Below are 23081 nucleotides of genomic sequence, written 5' to 3'. Positions count from 1 at the left end.
GAGGAGTTAGGGTAGTTTAGCAGAAGCTAAGTCCTGCCTCTCAGGTGTCACAGAAGGGGGCCAGTGTGAACTGGGGAGGTGGTGTGTGTGTGGATGTGTTGGTTGTCAGGTCTTTTGCCTGGAAGCTGCAGAATGGCTAAGTTCCTTACCTCAGGCTCCTGTACTCTTGTCTAAGTCCTTCAAGAGCCTTTTGCTGTTTGACTTTCTGAAGAACATGTGGACCTGAATCATGGCTGAGTACTAAATTCCTTGCCAATGGTTTACTTCCTCTAAATGAAAGGAATTTCACTGGGCTCAGGAGAGGTGGCTTTATTGAAAAGCGGATTGATGCAAGTTGCCAGCCAAGTCATTGGGGTGAATGGATGAAGCCACACATTGGTTATATTTTTGAAGGACATTGGGTCAGATTCTGTGCTTACAAACATCTCCCCCTTAATGAGCCCTAAATAGCCACAGTTTGAAACTAAGCTTTTCCCTACCCCTACTTCCTGTTAGGATTTTAGTCAGAGGATCATCAAATGTCAAAGTTAGGCAGTATCACTTGGGAAGTCCAAGTCACAGCCTTTTACTTTAGAGATGAAAAGATGGAGGGCCAGAAAACAGAAGCAACCCAAAGTCACACAGCAAGTGAAATGACCTCACTGGGACTGACTTCAAAAGAAGGCGAAATATGACAAGGTCTTAAAAGGAGGACAAAGCAAGTAATGGGGGACTTTACAAGCTGGTGAAATAATTGCCTTCTAGGATGCCTGGGTGGGGAGTCAGGGCAGACTGTCCAGGCATTGGACATGGACAAGACTGCATAGAAGCATATATATTGAAGGTTACCTCAGGTAGAGGGAATACCAGAAATGGCAGTGGTGGGAAAGTGTGTGGGCATTAAAGACAAGTAGTCCTGTTGGGTTGAACCTCGATACCATCATCTTATAAGAAATATAGGCCAGGTGGTAGCTCAAGCCTGTAATTCTAGCACTTTGGGAGGCCAGGGTGGGCAGATTGCTTGAGCTCAGTAGTTCAAGACCAGCCTGGACAACATGGCAAAACCCCGTCTCTACAAAAAATAGAAAAATTAGCCAGATGTGGTGGCCTATGCCTATGCCTATGATACCAGCTACTTGGGAAGCTGTGGTTGGGGGATTGCCTGAGCCCAGGAGGTTGAGGCTGCAGTGAGCTGTGATTGTGCCACTGTACTCCATCCTGGGTGACAGAGTGAGATCCTGTATCAAAAAACAGACAAAAACATGTAGAGATCATCTCACAGTCTTGCAGCAAATATATAAGATGGGGAAGTATTCTCTATAATGTGGGTAAGTGGCTTACCAAGAGTTTGTTGGCAGCAGAACCAGGACTCAGGGCAGATCCTTTAGATTACAACCCCAGTGTCCTTTTCACAAAACCCCATACTTATCAAGGGTTTTAGCGTTAGGAGTATGCATTGTAGAAGGGTTTACATGCTCAACTAAAAAGCTTAGACTTGATTTGATAAGCAATGAGTAGTTATTTAACTTTTATGAGTGCGAAAAAAGGGATTAGAACTGTGCTTTAGCAATTTAATCTGGCAGGAGTATTAGAATGAATTAGAGACCTAGGTATCTTAATCATGGTGACTACTTAGAAGAGCTTGGGCTTCAGGGATCAGAGTTCTAACAGACTGAACTGAGATGATCTGAAGGTCAAATAAGTTAACTACTTTGTCCAAAGTCAGATGGCTAATCAGTGGTGCGACCGAGGTTCAAATTCAAGTCTGTCTTTAATGTCCATTTCTGGGGTTCCAGCTCCAGGAAAGTGGATGTGTACATAGAACACAGTGGGAGAGCTGCTGCACGCTGCACTTTGCAGGCTGTTACAGAATAGTGCGTATATGCCTAATGTGCACCTACCCCTCCTCTATTTTTTTTAAGAGTTGAAATCTTGCTCTGTTGCCCAGTGGTGTGATCATAGCTTATCATAGCCTTTGGACTCAAGGGCTCTTGCAATCCTCCTGCCTCAGCCTCCTGAGTACCTGGGACTACAGGCACATGCCCAGCCCTACTCTAGGCTAGGGAGGGAAGTGCCTAGTATGTGCAAAAGAAGTGCAGTAAAGCTAAGTAAAAATCATCAATTTTTCCAGACATTTTACCTCTGAATTAGGGAAGCTGTTGAATGGTGCTTGTTGGTCTAAGAAGTGAATTTATCTGACTTTAGCCTACATATCAGCATCAGATCTAACATCCGTGAAGTTAGGCAGAATTAGCACTATTGGTGATTTCCAAGACTTGTTCCCCAAAAGAGCCTCAATTGTAAAGATTTTTTAAACTTGTGGTTTTTTTTTTGTAACTCTTGATAAATTTCTTAGCCATGTATGTCCACTTTTATCAGAACACCAAAATTTGCCTTTTGCATCCTGCCAGTTTTACTGTTCCATTGCCTTGATTCCTTCTTTTTGAATTCTTGACAGTTGTCATGTGACCTACACCCCTTTTTGATTCCTGGCCACTTACCCCCTCAGAAGAGCCCACTTTTTCTCCACATCTTGTATGAGTTGCTCTCTTTCCTGAAAAGGGCATGACTTTCCAGCCACTCCCCAGTGATATGCAGGGGAATTCCCTTATTGACGCCGTAGGTGAACAGTGACAAGCATCACTGGTGTGTGCCTCATTTGTCTCTGCCGAGTGTAACCTGTCAACTGGGTCTCCTTGTAGTCCAGCATCTTGTGTGTGCTGTGTTGATGCAGGAGCCTGGCAGCACTTACCCATCTCCCCTCCTCCACTGATGGGATTCATTCCTTCCTGGCATCTGTGTGTTGCTTCCCCGGGATCCTTATTAAGTACTTGGGATAGTATATACTTCTGCATTCTAACTGGTTCTTTGATAAGGATCAAGGCTTAGACACATTCTAAACTTATCCATTTATCTGGGGCTAAACACACAAATTTGGGACATAACTCTATACTTTTGGGTGTGGCTGCTATAATCTAGTTCTCCTTATTGCAGATACCCAGGAAGTTTTAAAGATGGTATCAAACTTGTCTGTTTCAGAGGTACAATGCCAAACTTGTGATGTTCTTACTTGCCTGGGATGGTTGTGCTCTGAGCAGTTCTCTAAGGACTTGATAATGAAGATATTAAGATTAGAGGTGACACCTGTCATTATCCTCTAGGTTTAGGGATGTATTATAAAATTAAATGAGAAGAGGCGATATAAACATCCCCAGGCTGCTTTAGAGGCTACCTTTCAGTGTCGAGATTTCACAGCAGCAAGGAGAGAGAAGCAGATGCTCTGACTACAATGATGTCCTAGAACTACAAGGGATCTCAGAAAGACACTGGTAATTCTATCCCCCAAATACTGGGTAGGATTCAACATACATTTTCAAGTAGTTGGTTGTGTATCAAATTTGAAATATACATTTTTTTCAGCTTTGTCTTCTCAACAGTGTGTACTAGCCACCCACATCCACTCAGGTCCGTCCCCATTGCTAACCGTTTGTATGAGCTGGGACACTTCTTGCTGACCTTGAAGAGCAGCTCATAGTGAAGGATTTTTTCATCTCAGCTACCTCATGACTCTGCCTTCGGCTCCCACCTCCAGCCTGCTGCTTTTCTGTCTAGGCCGTCTCTAATTGGGCCATTCCCTTGTATCATCGCACCATGTTTCCAGCTGTTAGCCTTGATCAGAAGAGAGGCTGACATTCATTCCCCTGTGCTGATAAGCTACAGCCTACTCATGTTGACAGTTAGCAAGGCAGGGCAGGCCCCTGTGGTGCTTCTCTGTTCTTTTCTAGCCCACACTGCCCTAGGAAGCAATGGGAGCTGGTGTAAAGAGGGCCAGGCTGACAGGGGACCCAAGTTCTAAACCTGTCTTCATATGGAAAAGAAGGGAATTAGATTAGTTGAGAGCTAAGTTGCTTCCGGTTTAGTGATATATATTGAGTTTGTACTTTGTGCCTGGCACAGTTATAGACACTGGGGAGTGAAAGCAGAGTGCCTGCCCCCTTGACAGTGGGTTTGTGAATGGGAGGTAGGTGGTGGAATATAGCACTTACAAACCATTTCCCAAAACTGCGATCCAAACTTTTGTCCTCACTCCCTGCTTTGAGCATCCATCTAATCTAACTGCCTTCTTTTCCAAATGAAGACAGGTTTAGAACCTGGGTCTCTTGGCACCAGCCTGGCCCTCCTTCCACCAGCTTCTATGGCTTGCTAGGGACATCCATGTTCCTTGGAGACCCACTGAGCTGTTCTTTCCATTGCTTGTCTGTCTTCCTACTACCTGTTTTAAAGGGATAACTACAGAGGTATTTCTATCTGATGTAGAGTATCTTCTTTCTGCCCTCTGTTCTGTCTGACTCAGATCCCACTTATTGAAATTGATAGTTTTATCAAAGTTCTGAGAAACTTCAGGCAAGGTTATTTTGGTGGCTAATAGCATGCCCTTTGTGACCTACCTGTATGAACAAAAATGTTCAAAACTGTGTCTGCTGGCATGCTAGGCTCAAATGCAGGAGGAGAAGAAAAGATCCGTGTTTTTGAAAAAATTGTAATGTATACAGTGACACAAGATGGAAATGTTAGAGAAACAAAGGGGAGATGATATAACTGAAAGTGTGTGCTTGTGAATTTTTTTTTTTTTTTTTTTGAGACGGAGTTTTGCTCTGTTGCCCACGCTGGAGTGCAGTGGCATGATCTCGGCTCACTGCAACCTCTGCCTCCTGGGTTCAAGCGATCCTTCTGCCTCAGCCTCCCGAGTAGCTGGGACTACAGGCGTGTGCCACCATTACCCAGCTAATTTTTTTGTATTTTTTTTTTAAGTAGAGACAGGGTTTCACCATGTTAGCCAGGATGGCCTCGATCTCCTGACCTCATGACTCACCACCTCGGCCTCCCAAAGTGCTGGGATTACAGGTGTGAGCCACCACACCTGGTCTGTGTGTGCTTGTGAATTCTTAAAGGATGTGTGTAAGGGAGTGATCTAGGGGCACTGCACCCAGATGGAACTTGGGAGAGTGGCCATTTGTCTGCACCACTCTCGCTCTAGGCCATAAATGAAGGTATGTGCCCTGTTAGAATTGCTTTCTTCCTCCTGCTTTCAGGATATTTGCAGGTGTCAGGGAGGGCAGACTATTTTTACACTGTTCCTCTGCGTTTATCCGTTAAAGTAGGAGAGATGCTCCCGGTGAGGCTCAGGCCCTTGTCAGACAGAGTCCCTGGATGGCAGCAGAGCCTTTCCATGGCCAGTGACTTATCAGAGCTTTTTTCCTTCCAGAGATGAGAAGAATCAGTCCATCATAGTCAGTGGGGAGTCTGGAGCCGGGAAGACGGTGTCAGCCAAGTATGCCATGCGCTATTTTGCCACCGTTGGTGGCTCGGCCAGTGAAGCCAACATCGAAGAGAAGGTGCTGGCATCCAGTCCCATCATGGAGGTAAAGCCTTCTAAGTGTCCTGGCCTTCCTGGCTGGAGCTCCTCCCACTGGCAGCAAGACTGCTGGGTGTCAAGCCTGGGTGGCAGCCTTCACACCTCTCCCTGAGAGCCCTCTGTCCACTGTGGAGGAAAAGTTACCAAGGTGCCTCTAAAACCGTGGATGTTGACCTGGTTGTGTCTTTAGGTTCCCAGTACTGGGTAGAGTGTCCTCATATTCTCCATGTCCCTTGACTCTGCTGAATGTTGTAGTGACAGTGACTGTCCCTCCCGACCTCCTCCACCTCTGTTGCTGTCCCCTTCCCTGCTGACATCACGTGTCAGAAATCAGTGTTCCACCGAAACTCTTAGAAGTTTTGAGGGCCTGCTGGATCAGAAAGGCAATTTTCATGGGGGATGGGGAAGCCTAGATAGAATATTTTTTCAACCCACAGTATTTGGGCATCTTATCTTTTTAGTGGGGAGGTAAAGCCAAAAGGTATGTGATAACCTAGGATCTGTTGAAGCTTCTCAGAAAACAGTTCCCTATGATGGCATGAATTGGCCAGGGCAGGCCCCATCTGTGTCTTCACTCCTCAGCCTTCATGATAGGGGCTGGGCTAGGGTGGGCTCAGAGCAGTTGACACAACTACAGGCCAGAGAAGTTTGCTAAAAACTAGATCTTGCTATAACTAAGCATGCTTTAGGATCAGAATGCTGTCTCTTTTTCTCCCTTTTCTGTATGAAACCTTTGTTTTGATGGATTAGAATGAAATGGCCTTGTAGTCCCTGGGACAGCTTTCATTCCCCACCTTTGAAGCTAAAGCTCTTTGTTGTCTTGGTTACAGTTGTTAGGAGCAGGCCCTTCTGCCAGCCCTGGGCAGTCCCTTTGTTTTATGTCTGTCTAGTCCATCTCTAATTGGACAGTTCCCTTCTATCATCACACCTACAATAGTAAGAAGACATTAGTTGAGCCACAAGCTGCCAAGATAGCATCAGGTTTCCATGCGGAGCCCTGAGCCCCATCGACTAAGACACAAGTCACCATGGGGTTTGGTCTTTCAGATGATTTTGGAGCTTAGGGAAACAAGAATCTGCCTGGACCTTCCCCAGTCCCCTCTTTCTCTCTTCCTTTATCAAATGCAGGAGTAAATTGTGAGTCTTGATTCATAGGGGTTCACTGATTATCCAGGCAAAATCTCCTGCTTTCAGAGTTGCATTACTTGGAGGACTTTAATTCTCTGCTAAGTAATAGGATACAACCTGTTCACTAAGAATTTTTGAAAAGCAAGTTTCAGTATTTGTTCTTACAAGATTTGGGAAATGGTGAATACAGTTGAAGGCATTTGTACTAAACAGATAAAAAGAAAAACTTTTATTCCATTACAGTGCTTCTCAAACTTGAGGGTGCCTGAGAATTGCCTGTAAGACTTGTTAAAGCACAGATTGCTGAACCCCACTCCAGAGTTTCTCATTCAGAAGGGGTCTGGGAGGGGCCCCCCAAATTTGCATTTCTCGCAAGTTCCTAGGTGATGCTGGTGTTGCCTGTCTGGGTACCACACTTGGAGAACCACTGACCTATTAACAAGATAGGAAGGGCTCACTGGAAAATATGAAAGAATGAAAGGAAATAATCCCCTTTAATACTACAGCCTGCTGATAATCATCCAACATTTTGGTATATTTTCTTCCAGCTTTTTTACTAACTATTATAGCATAAGCCTTGTCCCCATATCATTCAACTTTTTATGAACTATCTTATTGGCTGCAAACATAGATTAATAAATGGCTTTACCATAATTTGACTCTTCTTTTCTGACATTTCATTGGTAGCATATTTACTCCGGCATTTAGTCTGAGCCCCAAACTGAGGCATGGCCATGGCCCAGGTCAGAAGCCGTTTGTGGACTGTGGCCTTGGCCTCCTTAGACCATGTACTATGCCTATATTGAACAGCTAAGACATCTGCTCCACAATTAACCTCATGTTCTACCTCAAATGAGAGTGAAAGCAGGATCTGTCCTTTGACCAAGTTTCAAGATTCTGTCCATCTTTTAGGCAGTAAGATATCGGAGACACAGTGTACTACTTCTTTTAGAAATAGTTATTCTGGGCAAAACGAAAGACAAGAAGCCTCTTTGAGCTCCAGAGACTGAAAAAAAGGAGTTATTATTAGTCATGTTGGAAATTTAGTGAAGGCAGATCACCACATTAGTAAACATGTATGAGACATGGGGAAATTTTTTACAATTTTGTCATAAAATACACATAGCATAAAGTTTACCATTTTAGCCATTTTAAGTGTACAATTTAGTGGCATTTGGTACATTCATGATGTTTGTACATCCATCACCACCATCTATTTCCAGAATTTTTTCATCATCCCAAACAGAAATTATTTACCCATTAAACATTAACTCTCCATTCTCCCTTCCTCCAGCCCCTGGTAATCTCTCTGAATTTGCCTATTCTAGGTACCCGACACAAGTGGAGTCATATACTCATCCTTTTGTTTCTGGCTTATTTCACTGAGCATAATGTTGTCAAAGTTCAATCATGTTTTGGCATGTATTAATATTTTGCTCCTTTTCATGACCAAACAGTATTCCATTGCATGGTCATACCACATTTTGTTTATTCTTCTACCTTTTGGCTATTGTGCGTAATGCTGCTGTGAATGTGGGTGTGAAAGTATCTGCTTTGGAAATGCTTTTTAAATCACAGTGGTCTGACATTATCTAACATTTGGAATATCCATTATAGCCTGAGTAGGCTGCTAGGCTGTGGGAATGCAGGGTGCTTTGACACGGCAGAGATGAAAAGCAACATGCACACACAGACATATGCTCAGTGCTTCAATTGCTAAGGTCTGAAGGACGAGTGTGTACATGAACCAGCTTAACCTTACATGGTCATGTAAATAAATGCTACAGTGCTTTGAGCTCAAAACATTAATTTTCTGCCTTGTGCAAATTAGTAGTTTGGAAATTATGTAAGTCCTGAGGGTTTCTTCTATCAAATGGAGAATTTTGTCATCCTAGAGACTGTCCCTTGAGCTGTCATTAAGTATTATGTTTGAGAGAAGTCTTGGCTATGAACACGGAAAGGAAGAATTATAGCCAGGAAGAACCCTGAGTAGGATCAGAAAGGTTGTTGCCAAGCAGAGAAAGAGGCTTTTGCACTTCCCAAGTCTGAAAACATAACTTTTCAGAAGTTGAGTCTATCTGGGACCTTGTATCAGGAAGCCCAGTCAGTTTTGTGGCTGCTCAGAATGTTATAACCAGCACAGAGCATGTCTTAATCAGGGGACAGATAGCTGATTACTGATTGATTGCTCCGCCCCGTCCTAGGGAAGGATGGCACCTCCCAACAAAGCAATCGGTTATGGTCACAGCGTTGTCTCATTGTGTCGGCTGCCCAGCAGCTGCAGACACCTCTTGGGGAGACCTAGAGTTGAAGGTCTGAGGAGGCGGAAATCCCAGTGGTCTATGCTAAGTGGCAGTTGTTGGAATTAAAGGCGACTTGAGGATGGATTGAGATTGGTTGGGGTGCACTGGGATGATTTATTGTCACCACCAGCACTCTCTGACCCTGTTCTGTTTAAGAGCTTGTCAGCATCCCAGGAGTGATTTGTTCACAAGTCTGCACTGATTAAAAGAACATTGGTAATCAAGAGACTGTTAGAGGAGGAATAGAACCCAAGTTTAGGCCAGAGATATCACATCATTTCTCGGGGTGACTGGACTTTGCAGGCAGACAACTCTGAGAGCCACAGAGAATGCCTCTATTCTGGGAGAAAGACAGGAGGCTAGACGAGATCATGCCATTGCACTCCAGCCTGGGCAACAAGAGGGAAACTCCATCTCAAAAAAAAAAAAAAGAAAAAAAGAAAGAAGGAAAGGAGGCTAGAGTGAAGCTAGCAAAAATGATGACTAAGACCAGATATGTTATTTTCAGGATTTGCTTTTTTTTTAAGACAGGACCTTGCTTTGTCACCCAGGCTGAAGTGCAATGGCATGAACACGATCACTGCAGTCTCTTCCTCCTGGGCTCCAGCGATCCTCCTACCTCAGCTTCCAGAGTAGTTGGGACTGCTAGACATGCACCACCATGCCCAGCTACCTTTTGTATTTTTTAGTAGAGACAGGGTCTTGCCACATTGCCCAGGCTGGTCTCAAACTCCTGGGCTCAAGCGATCCACCCACCTCGGCCTTTCTAAGTGCTGACTTACCAGTGCCTGACTAAGTGTTCACGCTTTTTAGGGCAAAAAAGAAAGCCAGACACTGTTAACCCATTTTTACAAGAATATGCCCCCAATACACCTTACCAATCTTATCTCCTGTTTTCTTTCATGTATCAACATACTTTAGCCACTTCAAACTTGTTTATTTTGTAACATAACCGTGTCCGTTTGTCCACACTATATTTATAGAATCTCTTCTTCTTTCCCACTGTCAGAATTCTGCTCACTTTAAGATCCACTTCAATTTTCCACTTCTTAGAGCTTTTCCCATACTGGGGCATGGTGGTTTTTGCTCCTTATCTGTGTTTTCATACTACTTGATACATACCTCTTTATTGTACAATCAGTTACACTGAAATTATTTCAGTCCATTTTTATTTCACTGTGTATTTCTGTATGCATCAAAAAGATTGTTATACCGTATGTACTTGGTATATCATATTCCATCAACCAGTTTGCAACTTTTCACTCTACATTTTTTTTATTAATCCATGAGCTATGTTCTAGTTTATTACTATTAACAGCTTTATGGCATCTGATTGTGTGAATATACCACATTTTATTTATGTTTTCCCTACTGGTGAACATCTGGGTTGTATTTCTTTTTTATTATTAGTCTGAATGGAACATTCTTGCCAACTTGAATTATGTGAGAATTTCTCTAGGTAACACCTAGAAGTAGAATTGCTGATTTGTTAGGTGCATGCATGTTCAGTTTTACTAGATATACCCAATTTTCCTTCAGAATGGTTGTTCCAGTACTTTTAGATCTATCATATCACTTTGCAAAGTAGCCTAGTAAAGTAAGGAAGGCCAATCTTTTGGCAATGATCTTTAGACCTTGGGCAAAGTTTTCGTAAGCTATCACAAGGAATGATCTCAGATATGGTAAGAGGTCTTATTGCTATCTTAGAAAATAAGAAATTTGAAATTAAAAGTTTGAAATTGAAACTTATCTGTTGGAACGAGCTTCTCCTTTAGAATTTTCTACAAACTGGCCTTTGCTGATTACATTTGTATGACATCGTTTAACATGTGCCTTTGTCCACTTTATTTCCTGTAAAGAAATAGTAAAATTTAGAGGCTGCTTTAGTTTCTGTTTTGTTTTGTTTTGCTTTGCTTTGCTTTTAACAGGAATCCTTAAGATGTGGTACTTGGGCCTCCATTAGGAGGCACAGAAAATCTGGCTTTTTGTGATGTGAGCAGCTATTGATTATGCCTAGATCTATTAATTCATCAGCAGTTACAAAATGCTGATATTGTCATTCTGTTACACCTCCTGCATGTATTAGCTGAATAAATCTGTGCAGAGAAACGTCCCCTCACCAACTACTTAATTGCCCTGAGATACAGTTTACACTGGAAAGTAGATGTTTGAGGCTTTATTTACTAGGTCACGTAGTAATTAGTTGGTTTTCTAGCATCTTCTGAGAGGCTTCTCCCTGCTTTTACATAGAAAGATATAAGTGAGGATGCAATCCCAGCACTTTGGGAGCCCGAGATGGGTGGATCACGAGGTCAGGAGATCGAGACCATCCTGGCTAACACAGTGAAACCCCGTCTCTACTAAAAAAAAAACAAAAAAAATTAGCCAGGCGTGGTGGGCGCCTGTAGTCCCAGCTACTTGGGAGGCTGAGGCAGGAGAATGGCGTGAACCTGGGAGGCGGAGCTTGCAGTGAGCCGAGATTGCGCCACTGCACTCTAGCCTGGGCGACTGAGCAAGACTCCGTCTCAAAAAAAAAAAGAGGCTATAAGTGAGGATAAATATCTATCTTTATCCTTTGACTTGATTTGGCTATTTGAGCCGTGAGAAGTTGCCCACACGTGTGGTGGCTTTCTGTCCGGTAGTGAGTGGTTTGGAGGAGACAGCATGGAGGAGTGCTGTGACGCCATGTAGGTAGAATGAACGCACACTTTGGATTCAGGTATATCTGAATTTCTATCTTGGGGTTGCCACTTCCTAGCATGCGACCTCAAGCACGTGACTTGACCTTTCTAAGCCTAAGTTTTCCCATAAGTGTGGTGAAAGTTAGTAATGCCTATCTTGTAGGGTTCTTGGCAGCATTAAATGAGATTATAAGGGGCCCAGCCCAGGTCCTGGCTTATGTTGAAGGTCTGGGAAATGCTTTTTACCAACATTTTAGGAAATATAGCCTCCTTTTCCATTTTTCAAGTAGAAATTGGCTTATTGAAGTCTGGCAGTCTGCCATTGTCCTGTGGGGCCTTAAAGGCTAAGACTCTTTGGGGAAGGAAAGTGGGTACACTGAGGCCTCTGCTAAGATGACAAAGTTGGTAGGTGCCAGGAGCGTGAGTCCCCATCACCTTTGGTTGGAGGAAGCTGATGACATAAACTCTTCCAATTAGGTGACTGAGAGTTACATCAGGCTGGCTGGGCTCTAGCCTTGCCCTGACCTTGGGCATGTTCCAAGCACCAAGATGCCCTTCAGAGCAATCCAACATACCACGGTTGTACTTTCTCCCCCTACACTTCCTTCCAGAGGTATATACTGTGTCTGTTAACATATAGGTTGCTTTATACACTTTATACCCTAAAGTAAAAAGTGTATATTGTGACTCTAACTGGTTTTTGCAAGACTTTGCAGTGGCAAGTTATGTATGAGGACAAGGAGTTCAATACTTACATTTCACAAGAGAAAAACTGAAACCCAGGTTCATTTACTCTTTCTCTTAAATATTTTTGAGTGCTTACCATGTACTGGGTGCTAGAGAATCTGTGCTGAAGCAGATGTATAATCTTTGCCCTGATGAACAAAGAGGGTTAACTGCATATGGGCTAAGGGGAAGAAGAGGGAAGTGTAGGGCCTGGAAGAGCATATGGCAGGAGGTGCTCCCCTAGCCGCGGGATCAGGGAAGGCCTGCTTGCCTGAAGACGTGACATCGATGCTGAGACCTGAAGGAAGATGAGTCAGCTAGGTGCAGGGAGCTGTGGGAAAAGAGGGAACTGTATATGGGAAGCTTGGGTGAGGGCAGAGAGAGCGTAGGGCTTTGGAGAAAGAAAAAGGGAGTTTGGATTGTTAGAAGCCGGGACCAAGGGCAAGATTAGAGGCAGGGATGGGTCGGTTCCTGCCAAGCACATAAGCCATGCTAAGGATTTGAAAGTTTTATCTCAGAGGGCAGTGGAAGCCACTGAAGCATTATATACAGGGAGTATAATAGGTTTACATTCTAGAGGAATCACCCTGGCAGTTGAGTGGAGAATTGACAGCAGGTAGAAGATGGGAGTGGGACCAGGGAGACCATTGAGAGCCCATTGAAGTTGTTCAGGAAAGAGGTGACAATGTTGTAGGCTAAGGCTATGGCAGTAGGATAGAAATACGGACAGTTTGACCCATTTGGAACTTGGCATCCTCTATACTCGGAGGGTGGTGAATGGAGGCCAGTCCTGGGCTCAGCAGCTTCCCTGGTGCAGAGCTGGGTCTAGATTTCTGTGAGTGGGTGATTGTATTACTCAGCGCCTCCCTCTACTTGTCTCAGTAACAGGAACAGTTGTTCAGTAACAACTCAATGGTGGCATGTTTTCAGGAGCATTAGTTATAGGTCAACTTTGTGACCTTTTGCTTCTCACTATTCTGCCAGCCTTGTCAATAATAGGTGGCCACCAGGCATCGTGGTTTTGGGATGTCAGGAGACACTAATAGTTCTTCTGCTTGTATTGGGCTGGGCGGGACTTGAAGGGTAGGTTGGGATTTTGGCTTTTCTTTCAACTTCTTTGTGCCTCAAATTTTCTAGACCACTGAGAACTGATAGCAGATGTTTTTCAAGTGTTTTACCACCTAAAAATGTAAGCATGTGAAAGGGATTAAATATTAATGTGTTCTTTACCAATGCATTGGCAACATGGTGTTTTATAGGAAGCAAATCTTCACACGATAAAATTAGTCCCATATCCACTCATTTTAAAAATTATCGTCTAGTGTTTTGAACTGTAACCCTGATGCTGCAGAAGAAATACCAAGAGGGATGATGGCTTCCTGAGGTGGGAAGGAGTGTCGATTTGTGGCCTATTGCTAGGAAGGTATTATTTGTCAGTTGGGAGTGACATTTGGCTGACTACTCATGTAGAATTGATCAAAGTGTATTAAGTACAGGAAGGTTTGTTTTTTCCAGAAAGTTCAGAGCTAGTGGGCACTGGTATTGTTTTAGTGGCTCAAGAATGTCACAGCTAAGGTCTCTGTGATTCTTTAGGCCTTTTCCTCATGGTTCCAAGATAACTGCTATAGCTGGTGCCATCACGTGTGCATTCCAGGCAAGAAAGAAGGAAGAAGAGAAGAGGGATAGTGGGACGCACCTTCCATTGCACCTGGGTAGTCCCCTTTGAAGAGCCCACCAATGAACTCATTACTCTCATTGGCCATCCTCAGGAGTAAGAGGCTGGAAAAGAAGAGTTTCAAGTTTTTGTTTTGTTTTTTTTAGCTCAGTTCATTGTCATCCCAAGAACAGGGTTTCTGTAAGTAAGGAAGAGAAAGGGGACACATGCTGCCACAAACAGACAATCCTGAAATCAAGAAAGCCCTCTTTTTTTTCATACCTTTGTCTGTCTGGTCTGTGCAGGCCATTGGAAATGCTAAGACCACCCGCAATGACAACAGCAGCCGTTTTGGCAAGTACATCCAGATTGGCTTTGACAAAAGGTACCACATCATCGGGGCCAACATGAGGACCTACCTCTTGGAGAAGTCCAGAGTGGTCTTCCAGGTGAGTGAGAGGACTTGAGCCCTTTTGTGTATTTCTCGTGGACAATTAACCTTACTTCTGCTCCCTGCCCCACTCCCTGGGCCCAAAGAGAATCTCTCTTGTGAGCCTGGAATTGAATGTAGTTGTTCTTTTGGTTCTTATCTTTTATCAGTAAGTGTTCATTCAGATGGTATAGGGATTAGATCTCAAAAACCTTTATACAGTACTGTTTTTAGATTCAATCAACAAACACTGAATGCCTATTATGTGTTAGCTCTGTCCTAGACACCAAAGATACAGTAAAGGACAAGACAGACCTTTTCCTTATGGATTTTAAAGTCTTATCAGGGGAATGTCATAAATACAGAGTCTGGGTTTTAGGTTTCCTGAAAACTTCCTTATTTAGTAGGTTTAAAAAATAGATTATACTTGGCTGCCTACTTTGTTTTCTTTTCAAATAAGTGGATGTCCCACTTTTTAAAAAAAATTATGCTTTAAGTTCTGGGATACATGTACAGAACATGCAGGTTTGTTACATAGGTATACACGTGCCATGGTGGTTTGCTGCACCCATCACCTCATCATCTACATTAGGTATTTCTCCTAATGCTATCCCTCCCCTAGTCTTCCACCCACTGACAGGCCCCGGTGTGTGATGTTCCCCTCCCTGTGTCCATGTGTTCTCATTGTTCAATTCCCAGATGTCCCACTTTTCACCTGACTTGATTCTTCACTGTTCTTTGCTTACCTTTAATTTCCTCCTGCCAGCTACTCTTTGCCTCTTTGTAATCCTTCTCCTCCTCCACCCTGACTTTAGTGGGCTTGGTGCAACTCATAACGCCAACAAAAGTCCTCCTTCAGCTCCCTTTGCCCTCCCATCACTGAACCAAGATGATGGTTCAGGTCCTGGTTTGAGTCTGCGGCAGACTCTTGCCTTGGGTTAAATGGCTTCCTGGTCGTCAAGCTTTAGCTGCCTTTAAGGAGACCTCAGAATTGCCTCAGCTGTTTGTTTCTTGGTGACATCTCCATGCTGATGATAGCAAACATCTAATGAATTTTTTAACCAGCTCCCCATGCTTTTGCCTGTGTTTTATCTGTACGTCACAGGTTGGCTTGATAATCCCCCCATCCTGCTTTACACCACAGCCAAGGGAGCAGCTTGCTGGGTTGGGTGTGGGTCTGATGTCTTGGTCATGGCTCTTTCCTGGACACCCCTGGAGCTTCCCTCTTCCTTAGCTCTCTTTGCTCAGGCCTCCTGAATCCCCACACCCACACCCACCCCACTGGTGTAAGGCCAGTCCAGCTGCAGGTGTTCCCCAGACGTCCTGTCTCACTTGTGGGCCTTTCCTGTCTGCCCAGCCTGACCTGATGGGCATGCACAGCTTCCACTTATCTCTGAGCCTCCCAGAGGAGAACAGGAGCTCACAGAAGGGAACTGACAATCCATGGGACATCAACCAAGCAGCACAGAAGACCAAATAAGTATTTGTTGATTGACTGACTCACCATTTGTGAAGAGCAATGATGTCCTATATAGAAGGAAAAAAGAAAATACATACATGCTTTTGCATAAGTCAAGACATATAAATCCTCAGGTTGGAAGAAGGCCCCATAAGAGTGAATAGAAAGTCGGAAAGTGGGAATTGAAGGTGGCAGAGGTGTGGAGGAAAACACTGGGAAGAGTGGGGGGCTCAGCCTCCACCACCTGGAGCACCCTGGGATTAGAATGGCAGAGGGAATGATCTTAGAGGTCACTGCCCTAAAACTGCTTCACTTCTTCCTCCTCCAGGCAGATGATGAGAGGAATTACCACATCTTTTACCAGCTCTGTGCTGCTGCCGGTCTTCCAGAATTTAAAGAGCTTGCACTAAGTAAGTTAACAGGTGCATGCCTATCCTCTGGGGTGGGCTACTGCTCCAGTGGGTGCACAGCTGGGGGCTCTGCTCAAAGCCCTCCATCATGGATTCTTGTCTCGGCTCTGCCTCTTATGTGGCCATAACCCCTAGGCCTCTCTAAATTTCACTGCTCAATTAGTAAAAGAAGGTTAATTGTACGCAGTCCACCTGGCACAGAAGGTGTATGAGAGGATAAGAGGTAGGGGTGGAAAAGTGTTTTGCATGGCATGGAAGTCTTTTCATGTTTTATTATCCTGAAAGATATGTTTGCACTTTAAGCATCATAGGAAGTGTGTCCCAAACCTAAGAATCTAGAGATAAAAGTAATATACATCATGTAATCATAACCAGCATGTTTTAACTCATAGTTAAGCATTGAGGCAAAGAGAAAGGGGTGAGGATAGAGCAGAGATAAAGCGGGGGTGGCTCTAGAGCCATATGGATGCAGTATGGCATGGCCACAGAGGATAAGAGGGGGCTTTGGCATGTGAGACTCTGGACTGCCAGGCTGTCTGATCTCTCCTGGACTGGCATGGAAGCTTCTAGCACATCCTCACTGGAGGGAGAGAGATGGAGCAACCCAAAGTGCCTCTCCACAAAGGCTGAGGGGATAAGGCACCTTGTCATCATCCCCATCAGATGAGCACCACCCTTTGTTTCCACTCCTGCTGCTTCCTGAGGGGTGTTAGCAAGTTTCATTTGCTTTGAGGCTATTGATGTGGAGCCAGTGGAGTAGTGAGCAGGCTTTAGTTCTTGACTCCATACCACAGAGCAGCTCTCCTTGGGTCTGGAGCCTTTGGCCCTTCTCTGTGTGGGGCCTTATCAGGTAATGACTGATTTTTGCTGCTGAGTCTTCAGACACATGTGTAAAGAGGGCAAGCCTTGAGCCCAGCAGCGTCTTGGTGTCTGCCACGCTTCCCGTCCCTGTCCTGCTGTCTGTGTTTTGGGGGCATGTGGGGAGGTCCAGTACTAGCAGATGGTATGAAGATCCGGGTGTCTAAACAGGGTAGTTGGTCTTTGTGCAGCTGTGCAAGAAACAGACTTCTGAGGCTTGGCTGTCTCTGATCCAAATCCTGGCCATCCTAAGAGTCCAGCACCAGACCCACCTGTGCTCCCAGTAGCTGAAATCCATCAAGTGGTTTCAGCGCAAGTCTGCCCTCATAACTCTTACTTGCTTATGAATCCCTGTATCTTCAGTGCTTGTACCATGCAACTTAGCAATAATTCTTGCATTTGTTCATCAAACTCTATTCAGGCCATGTTAGGCCCCAGGGATCCTGCATTGAGCAAAATAGTTGTGGGTCCTACCCTGCTTAGCTTGTCAATTATGATGCAGAGTGCTAAGGGCTGTGCTGAAGGAAGCAGAGCTGAGGAGGGCTGGGAGGCTCCCCCTGGGAAGTAATATTTAAATTGGGACCCCAGGGAGAAAACTCTGGCTGACGTCCATTGTTAGTTTTGTCCTGTTCTCCAGCTGGTCAGTGCTTGCAAGTCTGATTTTCCCAGGAACACGATGAACATGATAAAATCCTTGAGGGCAAGGAGTATGTGTTCCCTGCTAAGCAAAACAGGTGCTGAGCACTCTTTTCACACTGTCCTGAGCTGGAGCCTGTGGCTCTGAGGGTGGCTGTCAGTCTCAAGCAGCCAGGTATGCCTCCATGTTAGGGGCCACTGCCATCCTCCTCTTTCCTTCCCAGAGCAGAACATAGGCCTAGCAGGGTTTTCAGGGCCAACTTGCAGGAGGTGAATTTTTTTTTCCTCAGGTCAGTTTTGTAGAAAATAAACAAATACTGGCAAGACCCATCTGGATGATTTGGATCACTTGTCCCAATTGTAATTCTAAGGTAATGGGGAAGAAATCCTCCTAAATTTCTTTTTCAGTTACATTAGTCATATTGAGGTTAAACATGATTTCCACTTATTCCCTGCCTCTGCAAGGTGCATGGGCCCCAGGATGCAGTGCTTGAAACTACCCAATTTAATCAGTTTTTTCCCCCACTCTTTCACCTTCATGTGCCCTCTGAGAATATTTTGGAGTGAAACAAGAGCCTTTGACGAGCGCTTGTGCTCTGGTGTCAGGCTGTCCTCGGCCTCATGGGTGGATCGGCTGAGGGCCCTGAAGCTTGGCATTTAGGTCCACTAATAACCCTAGTCGAGTAGCTGAAAAGAGCAAATACATGGACTAGCCAAGGGCTCTAAGTGAATATTTGGACCTGCTTCATATCCTTCTTCCTCCTCTTCACCCAAAACATGCAATTCAAATGCACACAAGTCTCTGCAGGAACCCTTGGCTTGGTGTAAATTTTGTGCATTTGTCTGAGAATGGAGGGTGCAGATTTGCATCCAGTTGTCCACAGTCATCTTCTGCCCCATTGTTGGTGGGCCATTGCATTTAAAATGACCTCAAGAGAAGATTTTTTTTTAAAGTCCAATGAATAATTTGTTAAGGTGTGAATAAATGATGGTAAAAACCATACAGGCCAAGGTCAATACCCTAGAATAACCTCCTGGCCCTTTTGTGAAGTAGCTGTACTCTACCTTCCACTCACAGCTTATTTCCTCCCCATCTCTGTCTTCCAGATACACCAATTTCTGGTGGTACATCCAGTTGTAATGGGCCCATTTTCCCTTAAATACAGCCTTTAGGGGATAAGAAGTAAATTCCTTTTCTTCTTTTTCATTTCCGTGGTTGTATGGATAGTTTTATAAACAACTTCTCTGGCCTTGCATAGGTCAGAGCGTAGCCTCCCCAGGTGATGTGCAAGCCCATAACCATGGCCTTGGTGGTCCGGTGCTCTAATCACTGGGTTCACATTCTCCTCTGTGTTCTGTTGACTGCCTGATCCAATCTCTGCCTGTTGAACTAGTTAATAGGAGGTTTGTGGTACATTTCTCCTTGGGAATTCTTGGTAAAGAGAGACCTAAACTGGAGGATGAGAGAAGTTGCTTTGGGATGGGATAGTCAGTGTTCAGCTTTAGTTGCTTTGGGATGGGATAGTCAGTGTTCAGCTTTATGGGCCTGAAAGGAGGGCTGAGATCCAGGAAAGCCAAGCAGGTGGGGGAAGACTGAGTCCTGTTTGGATGTGTCTTATTAAGAGGGTCCAGAGAGTGATGTGACGGAGCTGATTGCAGACCTTAACGCATATGGAAAGATGATCATTTTGATTGGTTTCAGATCATTCAGTAGAAAATGCTGTAACTGATCCAGGTGGCCCCTGCAGTAACAAGCCTCAGCCTGAGGAAGTTGCCCAGCTGGGCCTGAGTTGGGGAACTGGGCCTGACTTTGGGAACTGGGATCTGGGAAGACGGGGTGTCTGTCTGATTCATAGCAACATCAGGCAGTAGGGCCTTGGCTATTGACAATGAAAGGTCTTCGAAAGATGCTGAAAATGCCTTCCTTCCAATATGGAAGTCTAGTCTCCTCCTTTGGAGTCTCATGTGACTCTTTCTGATGTGTTTGGCTGACACTTGATGATGAGTTAGTTTGTATTTGTGGCAAAATCATGAGATGCCATAGATAAATTGTCGTTTTTCTACAATAGGGTAATCAAGTAATGGAATCCCAGGCCTGACCAAACCCTGGGTGACCCTGGGCACCCCTTAAACCCCATGTTACTCAGTTTGCTTTTCTGAAAAATGGGAGTAAATAATATAGACGGTCTTCTTCGGTGGACACTGTAAAAATAATCAAATGAGATACTTTGAAAGGTGAGTGTAAAGGGAAAAAATAATTGGTAATTTTATTAAGCCTTTGAAACTGTTGTATTGTTCTGTACTGGTGCTTGCTGAGTGATTAGGTAAGAAAGAGCTAAAATGCTATCTTCTACAAAGATCTGATGTGGTTTTCCTCATTAAAATGTGCTTCTGCCGAGGCTGTGAGTAACCACAGGGCTGGAGTCCTTCTTCTCTCAGTTCAAGTGCCTTGGCCACTGGTCCTCAGATTTTGTTACTCCTCCAGGAAAGCTTCACTCACAGAGTACAACTGATGTTTTGATTATTTGTGTCTGTGGGCAGGGTCACCTGGTGGTCATAGTTCAGGTTGTGTAGTCAGACTGGGGTCTAGGGTTGAGTTCTGTCTCTCCTTGGCTAGGCCTGTCCATGTATGCATAATGGACTGGAGGAATGGGCAAAGCTCAGTATGGCTTGGAGCATAGGATGCAAGGTGGGACATGGGGGGAGGTGAGGAAGGAGAGGTAGGCAGAGACCACTGAAGGCATGGACAGAGGGAAGAGCTGATGCATGATAATAAGGAAACTGGTGTATCTGGAACATAGAGATGGGGAAGGAATAAGCCATGAGTCTGGAGGGTATGCGGTGGCCACTTCACAAAAGGGCCAGGGGCTGTCCTAGGGTATTGACCTTGGCTTTGTGAGCAGTGGGACCTCTCAAAGGGCTTTTTAAGCGGAGGGGGTGGTATGATCAGACATACTAGCATTTTGGAGGTGGATTCGAAGGGACGGGTGCAGAAGCAGAGAGATTGAAGTAGTGTCTTTTTCAACAATTCTGACAATGGAGCTGAAGGGCAATGGCAATCAGGATGGAGAAAGGAGAGAGACTTCAGAAATTCTTGAGATCGAATTGCAAGGACAGGTGTTGAAAGAGCATTGGGAGTTGCAGTGAAGCTGCATCTAAACACCTTTAGCTAATGTGTTTCAGCCCTGCATGCTCAGGTCCAGGGAAAAGAATTTAGGGTTTTCAGGGAAAAGGAAACTCGGCTAGTGTCTCCTTTTTACATCCTATCAAAACCAAACGTTATACACTTAGAACATGAAGTACCAGGCAGGATAGTACCAGGCAGGATAACCATACAAGTACCATATCTTGTGAAAGATTTAAGCAGTTTTTAAGGGTAACTTCGATTACATGCAATTGTTGCCTTAAATGCTCACTTTTAAGCCCTGCTTCCTCCTAAGCGCTAATTCTGCCGTCCTCTTTATAGGGCAGATACTACCCAGGGCTTGTTGCATTTGTGTCCTCTTCTAAGCTTGGCTCTGAATTTTAAGACACCACCTGGGCCCTTCCTTGCCAGCTGTCCCCTAGGCTGTTACCAGAGGCCTGACTGAAGAAGAGTTAAGCTGGGGGATGACAGCACACATGTAAGGGTATCAACCTCCATTTGTGCATGTCCCCAGAGAGTTCAGGTGTGCCCAACTTTGTAGAACAAGTGAACAAAAAAACTGTCACCTCGGGCACATCACTGTTTCTCATTTGTCAAATGAGCTTGTCAGACTGAGATTATGTAAGTCTTGGAAGTCCGGTTCTAGGGTGGGGATACATTTTACTTGTATCAGATCTTTTTAAAAACAAATCTGTGATGAATCCTATTAAATTGAACTGTCTGTGACGTATATGCCTTTTGTGTTAACATATGTTTCCCAAGCCAATTTTACATAAATACAGCAGCACATTTCTGTCAGTGTCGTATAATTTTCTTGTACTATTCAGTTTTCTCTCCCATTTGCCATTGTGGATAAAGACTATTTTAAAGAGTTTCACATCCAGCTGGGCCTAAAATTTGGTCTGGGATAGCTTGCTAATGGAGTAGAATTTTCATGGGTCACGATCTGTGGGATGAACTGTCTTCCAGTGTCTCATGCCTTATTTCCTCGCCCCCCCACAGCAAGTGCAGAGGACTTTTTCTATACATCACAGGGAGGAGACACTTCCATTGAGGGTGTGGACGATGCTAAGGACTTTGAGAAGACTCGACAAGCCTTCACACTCCTCGGTAAGGAGCTTCTGAGTTGGGGAAGCAGGCCCCAAGGGCTGATGGCACGGAGGGTAGAATGCAAGGCGATGTCCCACTGTGCTTGCCAGCAACCTGCAGGAGCTAACGGGAGATGCACTCTTGCCCCTGGTGAATGTCATCTTACTGTCTTACCCATTCCAACCCTCAGGCTCTAGAACTTAAAATTCGGAGCTTCGTTGCCTTTTTAAAAAATAAGGTTATGAGAGTCCCTCTCCCAGGCACTGTGCAGTGTCCTTTTCCACTCGTGCAGGGTGTTGGAACCAGTGGAGACAAAGCAAGTGTAGCCACGTCTTCTCGTGCTGTGGTCTGGGCTCAGTGTGCTCTAGCAGGAAGAACACAACGTTGCGCCCACCCAGTGCACCTGTGCACCACAGCATGAAATCAGAGTTGGAAGCAGACTGTGAAGGTCTGGCAGCTGCATCACACATACAGCGTTAATTCTGTCAGCTCTGTTTCCATATAGAGCTTTAGCATTGGAATCCTTCAAACAAGAAGTTCTCTGTCCTTCAGGGGCATAAGGGGACAGTATGACTGGAGGAAATTGCCCTGCTCCCCTGCCACTTTTGGGGGAGAAGCGGTAAAGTAGAAGGCAAGCCTTTCTCAGTTGGGAAATTGAAGTGTTAAATTCCTGGGACCTGCAGCCAGAAAAAGGAAAGCTCCAGAAGTCAGCCTGAAAACCCAAGTGGCGCAGGATGGCACTTGTGTCTTCCCCAGCCCCTTCTCTGAAAGAGACAGAACATTTGGCTTCTGAGCCATGTGACTAACCCAGAGCAGCATGTTAAGTTCTTTGGAGGTCAGGGAAGTTCTAGCCAACGTCCAAATAAAACGTGGTCAAACAGGACACACCCTAACCTCTCTATGGGGAGGCAACCAGACCCTTATTTGCCACACTCCCAGAGCCAGTCAGTTCTCTGGGAAACTGGTACATAGTTCATGGGTACAAAAGACAAACCCTATCTGTCAGTCAGGAGACACAAACCACACTGGTTATTCCAAAATAGAAAAATTAATATAAACAATTGTTAACTACAGCAGTAGCAGGTGATTGACTACAAAAGGGATAAATGAGGACTTTATAGAGGGTCCAGAAGTAGCAGGTACAAAAGAACAGCTGCTATTCCTGGC

At 44.7% G+C, this 23081-nt stretch overlaps 1 protein-coding gene across 3 annotated transcripts in view; it reads left to right on the top strand.

The window, feature by feature from the left end:
* The window catches only part of MYO5B (myosin VB), a 367801-nt gene that overhangs the window by 189664 nt on the left and 155056 nt on the right, over positions 1-23081 (top strand). For all 3 annotated transcript variants that reach the window (XM_054460695.2, XM_054460694.2, XM_063653662.1), the window contains exons 5-8: positions 5246-5402; positions 14193-14336; positions 16105-16186; positions 21828-21935. In XM_054460695.2, coding sequence (XP_054316670.2) covers positions 5246-5402; positions 14193-14336; positions 16105-16186; positions 21828-21935 — 491 coding nt within the window. The remainder of the gene's footprint in view (positions 1-5245; positions 5403-14192; positions 14337-16104; positions 16187-21827; positions 21936-23081) is intronic.

Source organism: Pongo pygmaeus, chromosome 17 (assembly GCF_028885625.2).
Source record: "Pongo pygmaeus isolate AG05252 chromosome 17, NHGRI_mPonPyg2-v2.0_pri, whole genome shotgun sequence".
In the NCBI taxonomy this organism is placed as follows: Eukaryota; Metazoa; Chordata; class Mammalia; order Primates; family Hominidae; genus Pongo; species Pongo pygmaeus.
Note: the sequence above shows the minus strand (reverse complement) of the source record. Positions and strands in the feature narration are given on the sequence as shown.